General features: G+C 44.4%; 1 protein-coding gene across 5 annotated transcripts in view; it reads left to right on the forward strand.

Annotated features, from left to right (window-relative positions):
• LOC135906161 (protein SCAI) overlaps positions 1-16962 on the forward strand; it is a 97406-nt gene that overhangs the window by 16425 nt on the left and 64019 nt on the right. For 3 of the 5 annotated variants that reach the window (XM_065437399.2, XM_065437401.2, XM_065437403.2), the window contains exon 7: positions 7398-7535. In XM_065437399.2, coding sequence (XP_065293471.1) covers positions 7398-7535 — 138 coding nt within the window. The remainder of the gene's footprint in view (positions 1-7397; positions 7536-16962) is intronic. The other 2 variants (XM_065437400.2, XM_065437402.2) reach the window with 1 other exon arrangement.

Raw genomic sequence — 16962 nt, forward strand, 5'->3', positions numbered from 1 at the left:
GCTCCCACCTGCGGCATGTTGTCTTTTCGTCCACTTTCATTTGCCTTTTCATTATTATTCCTACATTTCAATTCAATATAACAGTTAATTTACACTGTACTTTCCCTGGCTTCATTGTCTCTTTGCTTTAGATGGCTGGATACCAGCAGGCATTCAGCACAAAGATTGTAAGCAGAAATGAGGGAAATTGGATGGAATCTCTCATTAAAATTGATTCAGCTCAGGATTCAGTTTCAGCTTGTTTGTCACTAGGGGGAGTGGAAGAAAACATACAAGCAAGGTATGAAAAGTTTGCATATCTCTGGCCCCTGCATCAGAATACTGAAGGCCTTAAATGTTGGGCACCTGACAATGGACAATGTTCAGTTTTCATCGAAATGTGAAAAATACATTGAAAATTAAGATTAGGATTAGCTGCACAGAACTGCAGTGGTGGCCTAGTGGTAGAGCATCCGCCTTGTATGCGAGAAGTACCAAGTTCAAATCCAGGTGCCACTGGAAACTTGCTGTATATTTCCGATGAGTAGAGATGACCCCTGACCTAGTACTCGGCTTCTTATGGGTATTCAATATAGATTACCTGCATGGTCTCTGGGTGCCTCGTGTCCAACCACAGACGACCTTGTTGAAGAGCATCCACCACTGCTGTGGGAGGCAAATGTTACCGCAGCGTACTGACCGGTAAAATAGGTACAAGTATGCTGCCGGCCTGGTGCTTGGCCATTATGGGACCCCGACGCTTAGAAAGAGGTGTTTATCCCCAACTCGAAAGTGTATTTTGAGCGCCACATGGGAAATTGCTGCCATGAGAGCGACCCAAACCTCCTTTTTTGTGTGTGCTCACGAGGGTTTCAACAAGAATTTAGGGTGCAGGCTCCTTTCCCAAGCGTGTCACCCATGAAGAAGGCCAAACACCGGGCGGGGGTATACTCGTGCCCATTTGAACAAGTAGGTGCCGGGCAGTGGTGGGAATCGAACTCACAACCTCGCACAGCTGAGGCTCGCGCTCTACGACTACTCACTGTACTACCCACTCCTGCCTAGCTAGAGCCTGATAATCAGGCTAGCAGTACGAAATAAAATAAATTGAAATAAACAAAATCATCATCATCAGATCGTGGCACGCACAGCCACTGGCATCCGTACCTGCAAGAGTACACTTGGGCAGACAGCCAGCTTTGGGTAATTGACAACATGGCACACCAAACATTATAGATGATTGGGGTAACTAGTCAAGCAAGCTGCACAAATGTGAAAAGCAAGACTGCACTGATGAAAAACATTGAAATCGAATGTATTGGTGGGCTGCAATGAATTAGAAAGACTGGTTAAAGGGAAGGAAATGGTGCTGAGATATCTGCTGTGGCGTTAGTAAGAAAAATAACTTTTAAGAAAGAATGTGTTACAGAGAGAGCCATGGAGGTGAGGGGAGATGCCAGGAGATAATCTTACCAAAGGAAATGGGGAGTAGTGGCTGCAGGTGAGAAGTAGAAAACAAAATTCAAGGAGACTGGAGGTATCTACGACAGGCAGGCATGCACGCTGATGTCTGTGGAAGAGCTTTTCACACAGGGACGCAGAAGCACCCAGTGGCAGCACAGACCGCAGGCTGATTCTGGAGTTGCCTGGTAAAGCACAGGGTTACATGGCATGTGTGTTATACCTGAAGGTATTCTGCAGAAGTACCACACTTACCATGACTCTGGCTAGAAATAACTTTCACATAGCCTTACCGTGTGAAGCTGAAATCAATGGTAAATTTAAATTGAAGGATGGACATGTCCCTTGTGGTAAAGCTATTAAAGGCCAACTGCAATGAAATTTCACTTTGGCAAATTTGTCACAAATGAGTAATATATACCACTGAAGCAATCTTGGCCGAGCTGTAGGGCTGTTAATTTTATAGTCCTATAGCGAAGCTGTGTATGGCTAGGATCCTGGGATTATTTCGCATCTGTCGACAGAAAACTATCATCATCAGTGGCTCATACTCCCCTAAGCACTAAGCACTCATACCCCCGTATGCAAGCGAAAAATGAAATGGCTCATAGCCCTGTACGGCAGAGGTTACAAACACTCAACAAAGTGAAGCAAACAGTGCTTGCTTACATTCTTTGGATTCACGCATACAACATATAGAACAGCATACGTTTCGATAAAGAAGCTCAAAACAAGCATCCGAACTGCAAAACTGATGATAAGGGGCTCGCGATAGCAATGTGAAGCACGTGCACTCCCTGCATACATTTTCCGGTAAAGATTACTGTTGTGCAAGCTGCCATGGTGATGCCAGCTTGCTACTTGGGGCATGACATCCCTAGCCTTTCGTATATAAAATTATCAGCCTAGCAACTGATTTCAGTGTTGTTGCAGCATCGTTATGGGTGGTGGCGTGCTGTAAAAATTATCAGTACTCTAAAATAGTACTACTACTACCATTAATCTAAAGCCACAAAAATAATGCATTGCATCCCCCCCCCCCACACTCTCAGCTGTTGTAATGGTGGTTTTCAACAGCTTCGCTGGACATCCACTTTTGTAGGGCTGGGATGACGAGTTTTTTTCTTGTTAACAGCCTTTAAACATCATCTAAGCAGACGGCACATGTGCCTAGTGGTTGTTGCTATGACACAAGTCCCAGTAGGCTGCCTCTGAGATTTTTACTGCGTTGTAGGCAGCCATGTGTGGGCTGCAATGAGGCTGCAGCCATGTGTGCCACCTTATCTTGGAGGTCATGCCTAGGAACCATGTGCTCTAACTCGTGTCATGTCCGGCGAGTGGTGATGATGGTATTTTTGTCTGTTTCGGTATCAAAAACAGTTACATTTCTGAGCTTTTCATGGCGCTTCCGCTTGTAGTTCAAACATCTGATTTTTCATGGAAGCACTTTTCTATCTAAATTAGGCTTTTTGTGTGGTCCAAAATTACATAGCAGTTGGCCATTAACCCCATTGTGAGTTCTCTCACTGAACAAATAGAAAAATGATAAAAGAAAATCATAGTGTGTGTTTTTCTGTTTTGGCTGAGTGTACTTTTGTTTGTGGAGGCCACTTTTATTGGAAAATATGTTAAGTGGCAGGGAAAGCTTGCAGACACCATTATTATCTCCGCAGCCTCGTAACACAGCCTGGTATTCATATTTCCAGCCTCTACTGATACATGCTAACAACATTGTGCTGTATGGTTTTACTGGTTGTGGTTACAAGTTGCTTGAAAATTCGTTTTCTTACATCCTGTGGTCTGTAAACTTTTGCGGCTGACTGTACATATTAAGTTCAAAAAAAGAAAAACAAGAAAGAAAGGTTAGTCTCACCTAAATAGTTTCATTAAACACAGTTTTGTAGTTTGGCACTGGGCACACATAGTTGTGTACATTATTCTGTTGTGCTACTGGAAGGTGTATGTAGTGCCACATTTCCTTAAGGTGCGAGAGTCTGGTAGGGACCATTCTTGAAATGTGTCAGTGAAAGTCTTGAGGAACACAAGATTTATTTTGGGTGGTCAGTATGTTCTCATTTAACCCTGCACATGGTCCTCATGGTTGTCATCCTATTGTTGGCAACACTGACGTTAATGAGCATGCAGATAAGTACAGGGTCCTGAATATTTGGCTGCCTGTGTTTGCACTCACTGCTGCACTGTTCTTGCTCAAATTTTACAGAACGGTCGCATTTTCAGGGTGTCTACCAACCGGGAAAACCGGGAATTCTCAGGGAATTTGAACAGTCTGGAAAAACTCAGGGAAAACTCAGGGAATTTGTGCTTCTATCAGGGAAAATTAGCTGTAACTTTATTGAAAGGGAACGAAAGTCGTGTTAATGCTGGCTCCAGTAACAGAGGAATCGCAACGAATCGTCATTGACGCCGTGTCATCGGCACGATACCCGCCGCAGTTGCTCAGTGGCTATGGTGTTAGGCTGCTGAGCACGAGATCGCGGGATCAAATCCCGGCCACGGCGGCCGCATTTCGATGGGGGCGAAATGCGAAAACACCCGTGTACTTAGACTTAGGTGCACGTTAAAGAACCCCAGGTGGTCGAAATTTCCGGAGTCCTCCACTACGGCGTGCCTCATAATCAGAACGTGGTTTTGGCACGTTAAACCCCATAATTTTTTTTTAATTCATCGGCACGATGTATTGCCAGAGTAGTTAACGACCGATTTTCTAGACGCCCGATTTTTCGGACACGCCCGATAATTTGTACGGTTTTGCGGCACCACCACGTACTCCATATAGTCAACGTATATTGCCCTGACTGCAGGTCTGAAATGGCATTAATCAAAGCCGCCACCGCCGCTATTTTGATTATCTCGTCGCCTCGAACCGGCACTCTCGCAGGCAGATCCGCTGGCAGCCGTGACCACCACCGTGGCAACGTTAGGCCTAGCTGTTTCTATGTTCGCTATTAAGCTTCTTGCCGTGCGGTGCCGTGTTTTTCATTGAAAGAATTCGCCGCTATCACCAATGGCACCGACTCCGCCTTTGTAATCCTCGCGATTGGCCTTGAAGCTCGCAGAGCACAGCGCGTTGCGTAATGCCAGTCTCCGAAAGTTAGCTTCGCCTCAGTACACTATTGTTAGGCGGTGAAGCATAACAAGCTTGGGAAGGGGGCAATTGTCACGGGACACAGTATGTATTCCTTAATTACACATGCGTGCACCCCGTCTCCTGTCACAGTACAAGCCCTGATATGCCTAATAAGCGTACTGGCAGGCCTTCAGAGCTTTTTCAGACGTGCCTGTGGTAATTTTAGCCCTTAAAGGCAGTTAAAGACATGCATTAATTTTTTTTCAGACTGCCCGTTTTTTTTTTTTCAATTTCTTTTGCGGCTCCTCGGAAGTCCGAAAAATCAAATGTTGACTGTACAACTGACCAAGAGTATGCTTCAGATGATTCATGTGGTGAAAGCGTGGTAGAAGGAGGATGAGAACAGAAAGGACCGACGCACTGAGGAATTAACAGGAAAAGAAGGGTGCCGCCGCCTTTTTGAAGGAGCTTGAGCTAAAAAAACTATGTGTTGGCTGACGCTGAGACACAAGTGTCCCTCATCCAAACTAAAATAAATTGTTTAAGCAGTGAAACCCAACACTGAGATGTGTACGGGCTGAGAGTATGTCAGGACAGTTGAGGTTGACTTCCCAGCTGCTGAGAGAAAACCTTAGTTGTGACAAAGTTCAGGACCTCATACAGATGAGCTTGCTATCAGTTGACAGAAATAGCTGATGTTAGAAAATATTTACTTATGTATGCATCTCCTTTTCATTCGTATTTGAAAATGTTCGACTCAATTTAGAATGGGCTTTACCATTTCTTTCGCTGTGCATTTTACTAAAACCTTCCTTCTGTTTTCTTTTTAAATAAAATAGATATTACTCCTTACTATTCAAACTGGATTAAGTAATTTTTTGTTTCAGCATGCTTACTAGAGAGTGACAGCATCGGGCAACGTGGTGTCAGCCTGTCTTGACATAAAACAAAGTTCTGGCTCATTCAGGGAATTTCGCAAAGGTGCTCAGGGAAAACCTGGAAAACTCAGGGAATTTGGAAATGTCAACTTGGTAGACACCCTGCATTTTGGCGTCGGCTTCATTTAGTATAATACTTGGCACAGTTAATTGCCTGGTTTCTGAGAAAAAAGTGGAAATTTGCCTGCATTTATGGTGATGTGAGCTGCTGCTGCGACGGCGCAAGCATAAATTTGTGTCGACACCTGTTGTAATCTACAGAAAGCAGCGTTTCAGAGAGGGCAATCGCCTGTTCCAGGAGCAGGCAACACGCGGCAGCCCTCCCTGAAACGCTGCTTTCTGCAGATGACGGCAGGTGGCGACACAAGTCTGTGCCAGGGCCGACTTTTCAGACCACATTTTTCCCATAGGCGAAAACAGTTTCTCATGTTTGTCTTTAAAAGACAGGCGACTAATTGTGCCAAGTGTTATACTAAATGAAGTCAACGCCAAAATGTGATCGTTCTGCAAAATTTGAGCAAGAACAGTGCAGCGGTGAGCGCAAAATCTTTTTTTGAACATGGGCAGCCAAATATTCAGGACCTTGTATTCGCACTGAGAGGGTGAAGAGCTCATAATAAAATCATGCTCCATGCTTAGTTCTATACATGTTTGTTGGCTTGTTTGTTTATTTATTAGTTTTGTTTTGTCACTAATAATCACTGTTTATTGACAAATATTTTTAAAGTGCCTGTCCTGTATATGACCTTCTTTTTGTGACGTGTCACTTGTTTGTGCTTTAAAAATGTTTGTCATGTATGCACCAACTAGGTCCATAGAAAGTTATTCTAAAAACTGTTTATTGACATTTTGATGGGCAGTACTGCCAGTACACTGCATTTTGAAAAGTGAGAAAGGTAAATACTGAAAAACATCTGCTGGATTTTCCAGAAAAGGAACCAGAAAATTGGAAGAGGAACTTATGTACACATAAGTGTGTTTGATTGCATTGTGACTGTACTGTCAACCGCAAAAGTTTACGGACCACAGGATTTAAGAAAAAGCGGATTATCTTCTCAACCATGGAAAACAGCCTGGTATTCTTATTTCCAGCCTCTACTAGCATATGCGAACAAATTGTGCTGTACAGTTTTAGTGGCTATGGTTACAAGCTGCTCGAAAATTCGTTTTCTCACATCCCTTTGTCCACAATATCTTACTGTTGGCTGTACATATTAATTTGTATCATTAATCGCTTCTGAATCCAACTTTTTTCTTATCTTGCATTTATTTCTGTTCAGCATTTTAGGATTAATATGTGTTTAAAAACTCATGTGTTTTGTCAAGTGACATCTAAGTGCAGAATTTTATTTCAGTGGTGGCACCTTTAAGTATATGTATAATGCCACATTACTTTTGGCATGGTGTATTTTACTGGGTCCTTTTTGTTAGGTTCTCTTGTGTCAGAACCTAGTGTAAGCAGAGCAACTCTGCTGTCATGTGAAGTGCAAGATATACTATACCTATATTACAGTTGCTGACATGGGCTTGTCTTACAATCACTGAGTACAGGAATATGCCTGCCTATGTACTGTCATAAGAGCGGCCCTATTTGTTCAAAATTGAAAGCTTGGTTTGCCTTCTTCTCATAGGTAGCACATTCAGTGCCATTAATCCTAAATAATGCAAAGTAGGGCTAAAAGGTTGCTTTTGCGGTGTGCTAATTAGCACAGACTGTGCATGCTATATGCACTTCCAAGTATGGGGAGAGTAGCAGGAGAGGACCCAGTGTATGTTGTTTGAGCTTATGGGCACACATCTGAATGTAGTGTGACTTAGTGCAGTGTCTGTTCGAGAGAAGGAGAGAGAAAGAAGTAGATTGAGAGGGAGAGAAATGGGAAAAATGTTGCAGAAGGGTAACACGAGGCTTCTCTCCTGGTGTTGATGCCAAGATGGCGGACCCTCCCCAGGTGAAGTTCAGCGAGCTGACGCTGGACATGTTCCGGATGCTGCAAACATTGGAGCGGGAACCACAAGAAGATACTACACAGCTCTATGATGCTTCGCCTGCTCCTGGAAGGGTACCTTTTGTACGTGAATCTGATTGTTTTCATTCCTGAGCAACTTTTTTCTCTCGCTTCATGATATAGGTTAAAATTTACACTTTTCATCTTTAGACTTATGTGCAGTTCATGCATTTTTTGTGGCACCTGACAGGCTGTATTATTAATTCACTAAATGTGAATTATGGTACATAAACTGCCAACACTCGCATATTTATATTTTCACACATTTAAATAATGTTATAAGTGGTTTTATTACTTAGAATTGTTCAACAATGTAACACTGCTGATTGGTTGCATAAATATTGCCAGAAAGTGCTTATGATGTCCACTGTAAACAGAGAGCATGCTGTAGCTAGATATGCTAGGTGAAGGGATTACCATAGGCAGCGAGAAATTTTTGTTAAGGCGGCGTAATTATCACAACTAGGATAGTGCTTTTTTGGGCAAGCCATTGTCACCGCCGCTGGATTAAAAAAAGAAGGTGCAACCTGCCACGTCAGGTGGGCTGCAATGGGAGTGAATGTCTCAGCCATAGTTGCATTCTCGGCCGCTTGGCTGGGCCAAATGGCGCTAGTAGTCGGGGACGGGACGCGTCTGTTTCCACAGGTGACGACGTTCAAAGCATGTTCCTCATCCATTTTCTATGCCGACCCCAGAATGGTGGTGCCATGGCGGATGACAGCATTTTCGATGCACACGGCAGGCTGCACTTAATTTATTTATTTATTTATTTATTTATTTATTTTTTGTCCAGCGGCCGTGTCAGTGCATAGATTATGCCATAAATAACTGGTCATGTCATTATGCATTTATGTTGATGTCTGGCATGTCAGATATATTATTTTCAGTCTTAGTTTCCTCTTTACTTTCGTTTTATTTGGTCTTAGTTGTAGCTTGCCCAATTTCTGGCCTTTCTTTCCCGCTATTCCCGCGCTCTTCTTACATGAAAGAAGAGGACAATCTTGGGGCCAGGGAGCGCGTGCGCATCTTAAGAGAGACTGGGAGCCATCTTTTACTTTCAAGATTCAGGTGGACGCTAATAAATGCCTATCTGAGTCTCAAGTCTGTGTTTGCTGTTCTGTGTGCCACACATTCTATATTTGGTGCCGTAAAACCTGGGAGGCGACAGCCAGGACTGGTGGCTACCAATCGGAACAACCGCCGCGAACCACAGATGTAGACAGATCAGTTGACCGCCATGGATAAGCCCAAGAAGGAGAGGACCACGCGAAAGGCTCAGAACACCAAGATCATTCAAGAGGCCAGTGCACTGCTAGAAAACAGCGCCGTGACAGTGCGGCAGATTGACTCGATTTATGAGCGGCTCAAGAACAATAACGATGAACTGAAGTAGAGTAATGATGCATTAGCAAGCTACATAAGTGACGAGGCATTCGAGGCAGATTATGCTACTGTGATTGAATATGAGGACTATGTGACCCGCATCTTAGCCGAGTTCCAGAGCAAACGCTGCCAGCATTCCGAAGCCACTTTATCGTCATTGTTTATCAAGGTTTGCGACATGCCGGCAGCCATGGGGCATTCTGATAGGCCAGGAGCCAAATTATCGAAGCTGGTAATTAATGCTTTCGCCGGTGATCTGTGCCAGTGGAATGAGTTTAGAGAGCGATTCAACCGGATCATCAACTGAAATGGAAATCTTATAGCTGCCGACAAATTTAACCCTTTGAGGGTCGATTTTTTTCGCCATATGCGACCGCCCAGGGTCGATTTTTTTTATTGCAGATTTCAATTCTTCTTATGGACTTATTTCGAAAAAAAGTTACCGCACTTTTTCTAGGGTGACCGTAAAGTGAGAAAAAAATATTTTGCATCGGTGTAGTGTACTCTTCATTCATGAATAACAACAAGAAAAAAGAAAATACACATATAAGAATTTAAAAATTTGATGCATTTTTATACACATAGTTCAAGGCCTTGAAAATGCGCACACGAGAATATTTCGCAAGACTCAAATTTTCCTGCTCTTACACTAATATCTAGTGTGTACATCCATAGCGTAACCGAACTGCATAGGTTCGCGCACTCAAGAAATCTGTCTGTTTGTGTGCCCGTCAAGAAAGCACTTGTGACAAACTTCCGCTAATCTTCACCTTATCGCCAACTAGAGGCAACTACTTTTCATGAGTGTCAGAAAAAAAAAAGCAAAGAAAAGTTGTGGAAACGCATGCACGGCGGCATCCTTCCTATGCGCACCCCCATGAGCACTAAACGAGCGAGAAAGAGGCGGTAGCCCTTGGAGCGATTAGTAACAAGATAGCCACCAGTTTTGCAAGTGCAAGAAGCCGAAACTGCCTGTGGAACAAAACCCGAACTGCCGCCACCCACGCGCACGCCAATATATAGACGCGCGGGAGCAAACTAGCTCTGAAACAAACCATGCAATGAAAACTGAGAGGGGGAGGCGCTCGAAAAAAATTTCCTGTATTCCCTTATAGTGGCAGCACATGACAGAAAAGAAGAAGTTAGGAAATTGGCACACTTTTTAAACGTACAGATGGCGCTGTAAATATATGGCATCGGCCATTTTTGGACTTGTTCGCGGCACTGTATATTATTTACGTCATTGACCCTCAAAGGGTTAGCTACTTTAGGTTACATTTAAAAAGAGACACGGTGGCAGCTATAGCGGGGCTGCCTACCATCGAAGCATGTTACGTGGATGCGTTGGACATGCTGAAAATAGTTCAGCGACAAGCTATTGGAGCAGGAGTATTTTTCAAGGCTTCGAAGGCTCACTCCTGTGCGTTCTTCTAATAAAGTGACAAAACTGCGAAAGTTGTACGACCAGGTGCTCATTAACACGTGAGGACTGGAGGCGCTTGGTGTTAGCAAGTTGTCTTTCTCCTCAATGCTATGCGACATTCTGCTCAGGGCATTGCCACATGACATCGTCATAGCGTATTGGAGATCTTGTGCTACCCCAGCTGAAAGTTTCACCAATGACAACTGTCATTACGCCACGGAACTAGAGTGTCTGCTTCAGTTCATCTCTATTGATCTAGAAAGCCTAGAAAAGAGTGACTTTAGAGATCAAAAATGATACGACGAGGCGGCTCATCCTCAAGACAATCAGTGTCGTTGCTTTCACAGTGCGGTACCAACGTCATTTGTGCTTAATAACCAAGCTTCAAAAATTCCTCTGAATACAGGCTGCACTTTCTGCAAGTCAACATAGCACTTGACAGAGTCCTGCCGTACAGACCTACTGTGTCAGAGAAGAAGAAGCTTGTCTCCGCCAACATGTGATGCTTTCGATGCACCAGTAGAGGTCACCACGCAAGGGATTGCTGTCGGAGAATTGCGTGCTCCGGCTGCAGGGGTCATCATGCGTCCAGTATTTGCAACCCAGATAAGATAAACCAAAAGGCCCGTGAAGACATGAAATGCAGCAGTACAACTTTATGTGCAGCTACAACTAAGAGCAACGAAAGGGGTGACATTTAGACGTGCATGCTCCTACAGATTTTCCGAGCATGGGCAGTGACCGATTATTCGTGTCGTAATATCAAAGGCGTGTTCGATGGAGGAAGTGAACTCACGTTCGTAACAGAAGCTCTTTCGAGTCATTTGAAGTTGAGGTGTTTGAGGTGTCTTGGCTTTGCTACCATATCAATGAGCACATTCGCCAGTGTCAGCAGTTGCACACCGAAAAGGCTTCACGTTGTCGAACTTCACCTCTGAAGTCAGCATTCCAACGTGGAAGTTGCCTTGAAAGCCATTGAGATACCCCACATTTGCCAAGACATATCAGCTAGTGCAATGACTTCGCCATTCGTCACATCGTTCAAGAAAACTGGACAAGATATTGCCAATGAACTGATCCACCCATCCATTGAGAGAGAAGACGGAATAAGTGTGCTGATTGGCTTAGACCAGATGTGGGTGGTGATGACAGGTGAACTCTCCAGACCTGGAAACCAGGAAACACTCATTGCTATGAACTGAAAGTTCAGATGGACCTTTCAAGGGAGCACTGGGCACTCATCATCAAAGGCAGTTAACTCCCAAGTCATGGTATGCGTGTTGAAAACGCATGTAAAAGTTGATGACGAGCTAATCCATTCATCTTGGGAATTGGAGAGTATCGGTATATCTGATACTACGAACAAGGAACTTGAGATGAGCTCTACTAGGCAGCACTTTGAGAAAACGATAGAGCTACATGGTGGCAGATACGACCATTGTCATGGAAAACCAGGTTTAAGCTGTGGGATATCAAGGAAGTCACCATTGCCAAACTGAAGAAACTTTTGAGCCGAGTACCTTTTGAAGCAACATGCAGCCCATTTCTGCTGATAGCAACTATTCTTCACCACGTAAGAAGAGCGCCGCTAAGTATGTCTTCAACCGCCAAGACCTTGGGCAAGTCATTTACGTCGCTGATTTAGTAACTCATCGGGTAACACAAGCACACATGTTTGTAGTGGTCAGAGTGGACTTTGTGGGGTCTCTCTTCATAAGGACACTGTTAGGAGATACGAAGAACTACGTTGCTCTATTCACATGTGCAACTTCAAGAGCGATCCACTTAGAACTTGTGTCTAGCATGACACCTGAAGCATTCTTCATGTCCTTGCATTGCTTTATTGCCCGACGAGGCCTTCCCCAGGTCATCTATTCTGACAATGCGAGGGCCTTCAAGAAAACGTCAGGAGATCTGCAAAAGCTTTGTAGAAGGCCGCTAGAAGACGATGTCACCGGACACCTGAGCAGTAAAGGCAACAAATGGAAGTTTATCGTGCCAAATGCTCCATGGTTTGGTGGATGGTGGGAGCGGCTTGTAAGAACTGTAAAGACACCACTTCGCAAGATTCTTAGAAGAGCCTGCCTAAACTACGAAGAACTCATGACAGTACTGGCAGAAGTTTAGACCGTCATCAATTCTAGACGACTTACTTTTATCGAGTCTGAAGATGGTGAACCATGCTATCCAACTCTGGCTGATCTGTTGATTGGCCGTAGGTTCACGACGATACCACAAGGCAACATCGAGAAACCAGAAATATCAACGCGTACGGAGGCTGTCCAGAGACTGCAGTACAAAAGGCGCCTGACCGAAAACTCTTGGAAACGATTGACCAAAGAATACTTCATCATCATCATCATCAGCCTAGTTACGCCCACTGCAGGGCAAAGGCCTCTCCCATACTTCTCCAACTACTTACTCCAAATACTTACTCCAACTTAGATCAGCACGTCTGTGACAGATGGGGCAAGAACAAAGTTAAGGAAGACGATGTTGTACTTGTGCATGTTGAAAATTGTCCACGTCAAATGTGGCAACTCGCAAGGGTGATTGAAATCTATGGAGGAGAAGATGGACACGTTTGCTCTTGCAAGATAAAGCGACAAGACGGCCTTGTGACAACGAGGCCTGTTTAAAGACTGTATACATTAGAACTACCGGTGTGACCGCACTTTGTGGCAGGGAATGTACACAAAGGCACACAAAGGCACACACTTTCAAGTTGTTTAAAGACTGTATACATTAGAACTACCGGTGTGACCGCACTTTGTGGCAGGGAATGTACACAAAGGCACACAAAGGCACACACATTTCTATGTCCGGAGCTGACGTCCGAGGGGAGCCGTTCCAGGTAGCTCGGAGCCATTCTGGGTAGCTCGTTGTCTTGCCTCCCGGTCGGCGCGTGGGAAGCAACAAAAAACGGCTTTCCCACGGCAGCTCGCGCACGCGTAGCAGATCAGGTCCGCTCTGGGGAGTTCGGGCACAATAGTTCGCCCGCCGAACTCGTTCCGTCACAACGGCGATTAGGTTAGAGGATGGCGGCGGTGTCAGCACAAAGCCCGCTTCATCGAACGCATCCTAGCTGAAGCGACGGAGAGTGGGGGATGCGCGTCTTGTTCCCCGGTCGTAACTGGGTGGCAATCCTGCATTGCAGCTCGCCATTCTTAACAGCACCCTCCTAGAATGTACACTATGTTGGTACTGGTGGCTTCTGCTGCGTCGACAAATTCCTTCATTTTGTGGATGGGGGCTTGGTCGATGATGAGTAAGTGGCGAATATCAGCCGTGTTGGACCCCAAGTGCGGCTCAACCACACCAGGCATTTTTCAGTTGTAATCCAGACACTTTTAGATGAAGTTAATTGTACATTTGCTGTAGAAACAAAGACAAAGGGCACAAGAATTATGAACAACTGTGAACAAATTTTCACCGAGTACACTTCAGTTATTGCGCCTAGGTCGCGGGTATTACATCACAGAGTCAGCGCTGCCACTTTCAATTACCCTTGCAACCAGCGTTCCTCCGCATTGTCACATGATACAAGAAAAGAATATGTTAAATGGCGTTGTTTACCTGGAATTCAAAGTTTCATGAATGCCTGTGATGGAATTGTTCCTGTAGGCTCCTCGAGGATGGTAAACACTGGAAGTTTAGCCCCGTATGCTCAGGCTACCAGGGCCACAATGAAACCATGACGGGCACAGCAGGTATTGGTGATCCGTAGGCTGCTTTCCCTCGCGATGTTGCGACTGGTTGCTGGTCTGTACTTTCAAACCATAGTCTGCTCCATGTTACAGATATTGTAGGCCATGTAGTCAAAGCGCATCCTCAAAGTTCTGATTCTTGAGCGAAAGGCATTAACAGCTTCCTTGCACTCAGCAGGGGCCTTCTGACTGTCATTGGTGGACACGCACATTGTCACTCCGAATCGCTTCTTCCACTGGTTAATATACATGCTTTGAGGCCTTGGAGTTTCCAAGGTTCAGGTTTCTTGCAATTCTCAGTGCTTCCTCTGTTAGGAGCCGGTTACTGATGGCTCAGCGAGCATCTTGCTCCGTTTGAAGGCAATCCAAGAGGGCGTCGTCCAATGCTTCATTGAAGATGGGCCCACCATCCGTGAGTTTGGGCTTCATCTTCTGCTTGCCATAGTTGAGGTACTTTAGGGTGTCATACTTGGAGTCCCACTCGCAAATTATTTTTCTTTCTACCTTGAAATGCTGAGAGGTGCAGCTCACATTCTTTTCCGGCGCACAGTGCCACTCAAGGACTTCGATCTTCCTGGCGACGGTGTAGCAGTGCACTGTGCTGCTAGCAGATTGCATGAGAAGTGCGGGAACAGCGGCTGCGTGCACGCTTTATCACAACGTGTCTCACAAAAGCCCTTCGACCACTCGGTTTTCTTTCAAGGACTGTTCATTGTCACTGCATTATAGTCACCTCCCACGGCTCTTTCCCTTTCCACAGCAAGGAAGCGAATATCCCCATCATCGGCCCTAGCAGTCTCGTAGCAACCGTAGTGGGGTGAATATTTCGGCTGATGCTGGCGCTCTGGAACGGGTGGGTGGTCGCGAATACACGTAAAATTGCCATGCGACTGGCTACTCAAGGCACTTTGCGTGTATTTGCGGACTGCTTTCACACTTGGAAATACACTTTTATGTAGCATATATTGAGCAACAGAAAGCTGTACTGGGAGTTTTTCATGTTGCTGTACAATTTTCTTATTGACATATTAATCTAACTATAATGTTTGAGAAGTTAATCCATTAATTAGGGCTGATTACATAATTAGGCGGAAGGCAAAAAATAATCTCAGTATTTCCCAAGCGGCGGCAAACAACATTACCTTGGTTCTGTCCAGCTATCTTGGTGCATGATAGTTGGGACACCCTGTAAATGTATGTATATTACCTTTATTAACAGTTGCACTTGAAGAAACTTCGTGTGAACTTGAAGAATTGGTCACTGGAGTGACAGCCCTATATGAGTATTTACAAGACCTCATAGTAGGAGACAGTTCAATTTCACAGCCTCAGTCCCCTTGCAACATCAAGAGACTGGCGTCTCTTGGATGAGCCAATATGACAAGCGGATTCAGTTAAGCACGTTAGGGAGATACATGTATTTTGTGTGTATTAGGTCGTGCAAATACGCATCAATGCAAAAAGCCATCTAACACCTTGTGAAAGCTCTAATACTCAAAGATACAAACAAGAAATCTTTTACTGACAAAAGGTCAGTTGAGAAGATAAGACATAACATATATAACGATTTCTGAACACAACTTATGTCTAAATTTATTAGCATAAAGCAATGTGACTCTATAATGTAGTAGTTTCATTACTTGTAACAGAAAAAGCACATAGCAGTGCGTCGAAAATGATGACGGCTTGATGGGCATCATCTTCCCATGCATTCTTGTGATAAACGCACACTTCAAAAGGAGAGTGCACATCTCCTCCTCTAGCCCAGCCATAGCCGCGATTGAATGTGCGCAGCTGACGCTTACGTGGTTCATGTGCCATATCTAATTGTCGGTAATCATTGGTGGGTGCAATGATAAAGGGCGAGCAGGGATGGCTGCTAAGTTCATGCACATTGTCTTCCTTCCGGGGCTGTCTTTCCACAGCGCTAGTGTTGCATAACGTGTAGTCTAAAGTTGAGAGACAGGGGTAATTGGAGATCACTGACAGAGGCCGTTCTGCAGGGGACATAAAATTGGCAGAAGATGATGATGAATCTAATTTTGTAAGTCGCAGTAAATCGCATGGCTGTACGAACCGTTTCCACTCACTGCCTGCATTTTTCATAATGCCAGCGTTGTGACAGCAAGTACATGTCATCATCCAGTGAGATATTTACAGGTTTACATAGTCCGTGCATTACATTCTACTTGTTATTTTAATTGGTAAGTGAATGTTTACAACAATTTGTATGGCCAATATAACCAACGTATTGACTTGCTTAAGGGCCGCACTTTTTTGTGGCGGTTTTGACGAGCCTTAATTGGGCCATCTGATCCAATTTTTCTAAGTACCACTATGAAATCCGCTGTGAACCTCCGCGATCGCCTCCTCTCGCAGTCTAATAGTGACATGCGAAAGTACGTTGCACACAAAATTCGCTGTTGAGCGCGATCGAAATCAGTGCACTAAACACAATCGCTTGTCAGTGAGATTGTTTTTTTAAATATTGGCTGTCAAGTTGGGGGTGCAGCTTTTACACAAGTTACGACCCTTAAACGGATTTATACGGTAAGAATCTTCGTTCTTGTAATTGTCTTATACTTCTTTATCACTAATACTGTGTCGCCCTTCCAGCGAAACTACAACCTCTTTCTGTCTTTTTACTGTGAGTATAAGCACTGCTGCACATGAGGGATATTGATTCTGATTTCGAGTGAATCCGGCTTTGCCTCATTTCATTTACTGAGTGAATTATGCATATTTATGACCGCTGCATGCAAGTAGCAATATTTACATCTCTAATAGTACGTGTTAGAAATTGTTATAAGAGGTTTTTTTTTTTCTTCTCTCTCTCTCTCTCTTTTTTTTTTCATGCGTCATTAGCATGTGGACTGGAAAAAGAAGCAATACTGAGGCACATATCATTCACATGCATTTTTCACGCTGTTGATAAAAGACTGCCGAAGGGCCCATGAAGGTCTGCAGGTTATTTTCA

Source organism: Dermacentor albipictus, chromosome 1 (genome assembly GCF_038994185.2).
Source record: "Dermacentor albipictus isolate Rhodes 1998 colony chromosome 1, USDA_Dalb.pri_finalv2, whole genome shotgun sequence".
Classification (NCBI taxonomy): domain Eukaryota; kingdom Metazoa; phylum Arthropoda; class Arachnida; order Ixodida; family Ixodidae; genus Dermacentor; species Dermacentor albipictus.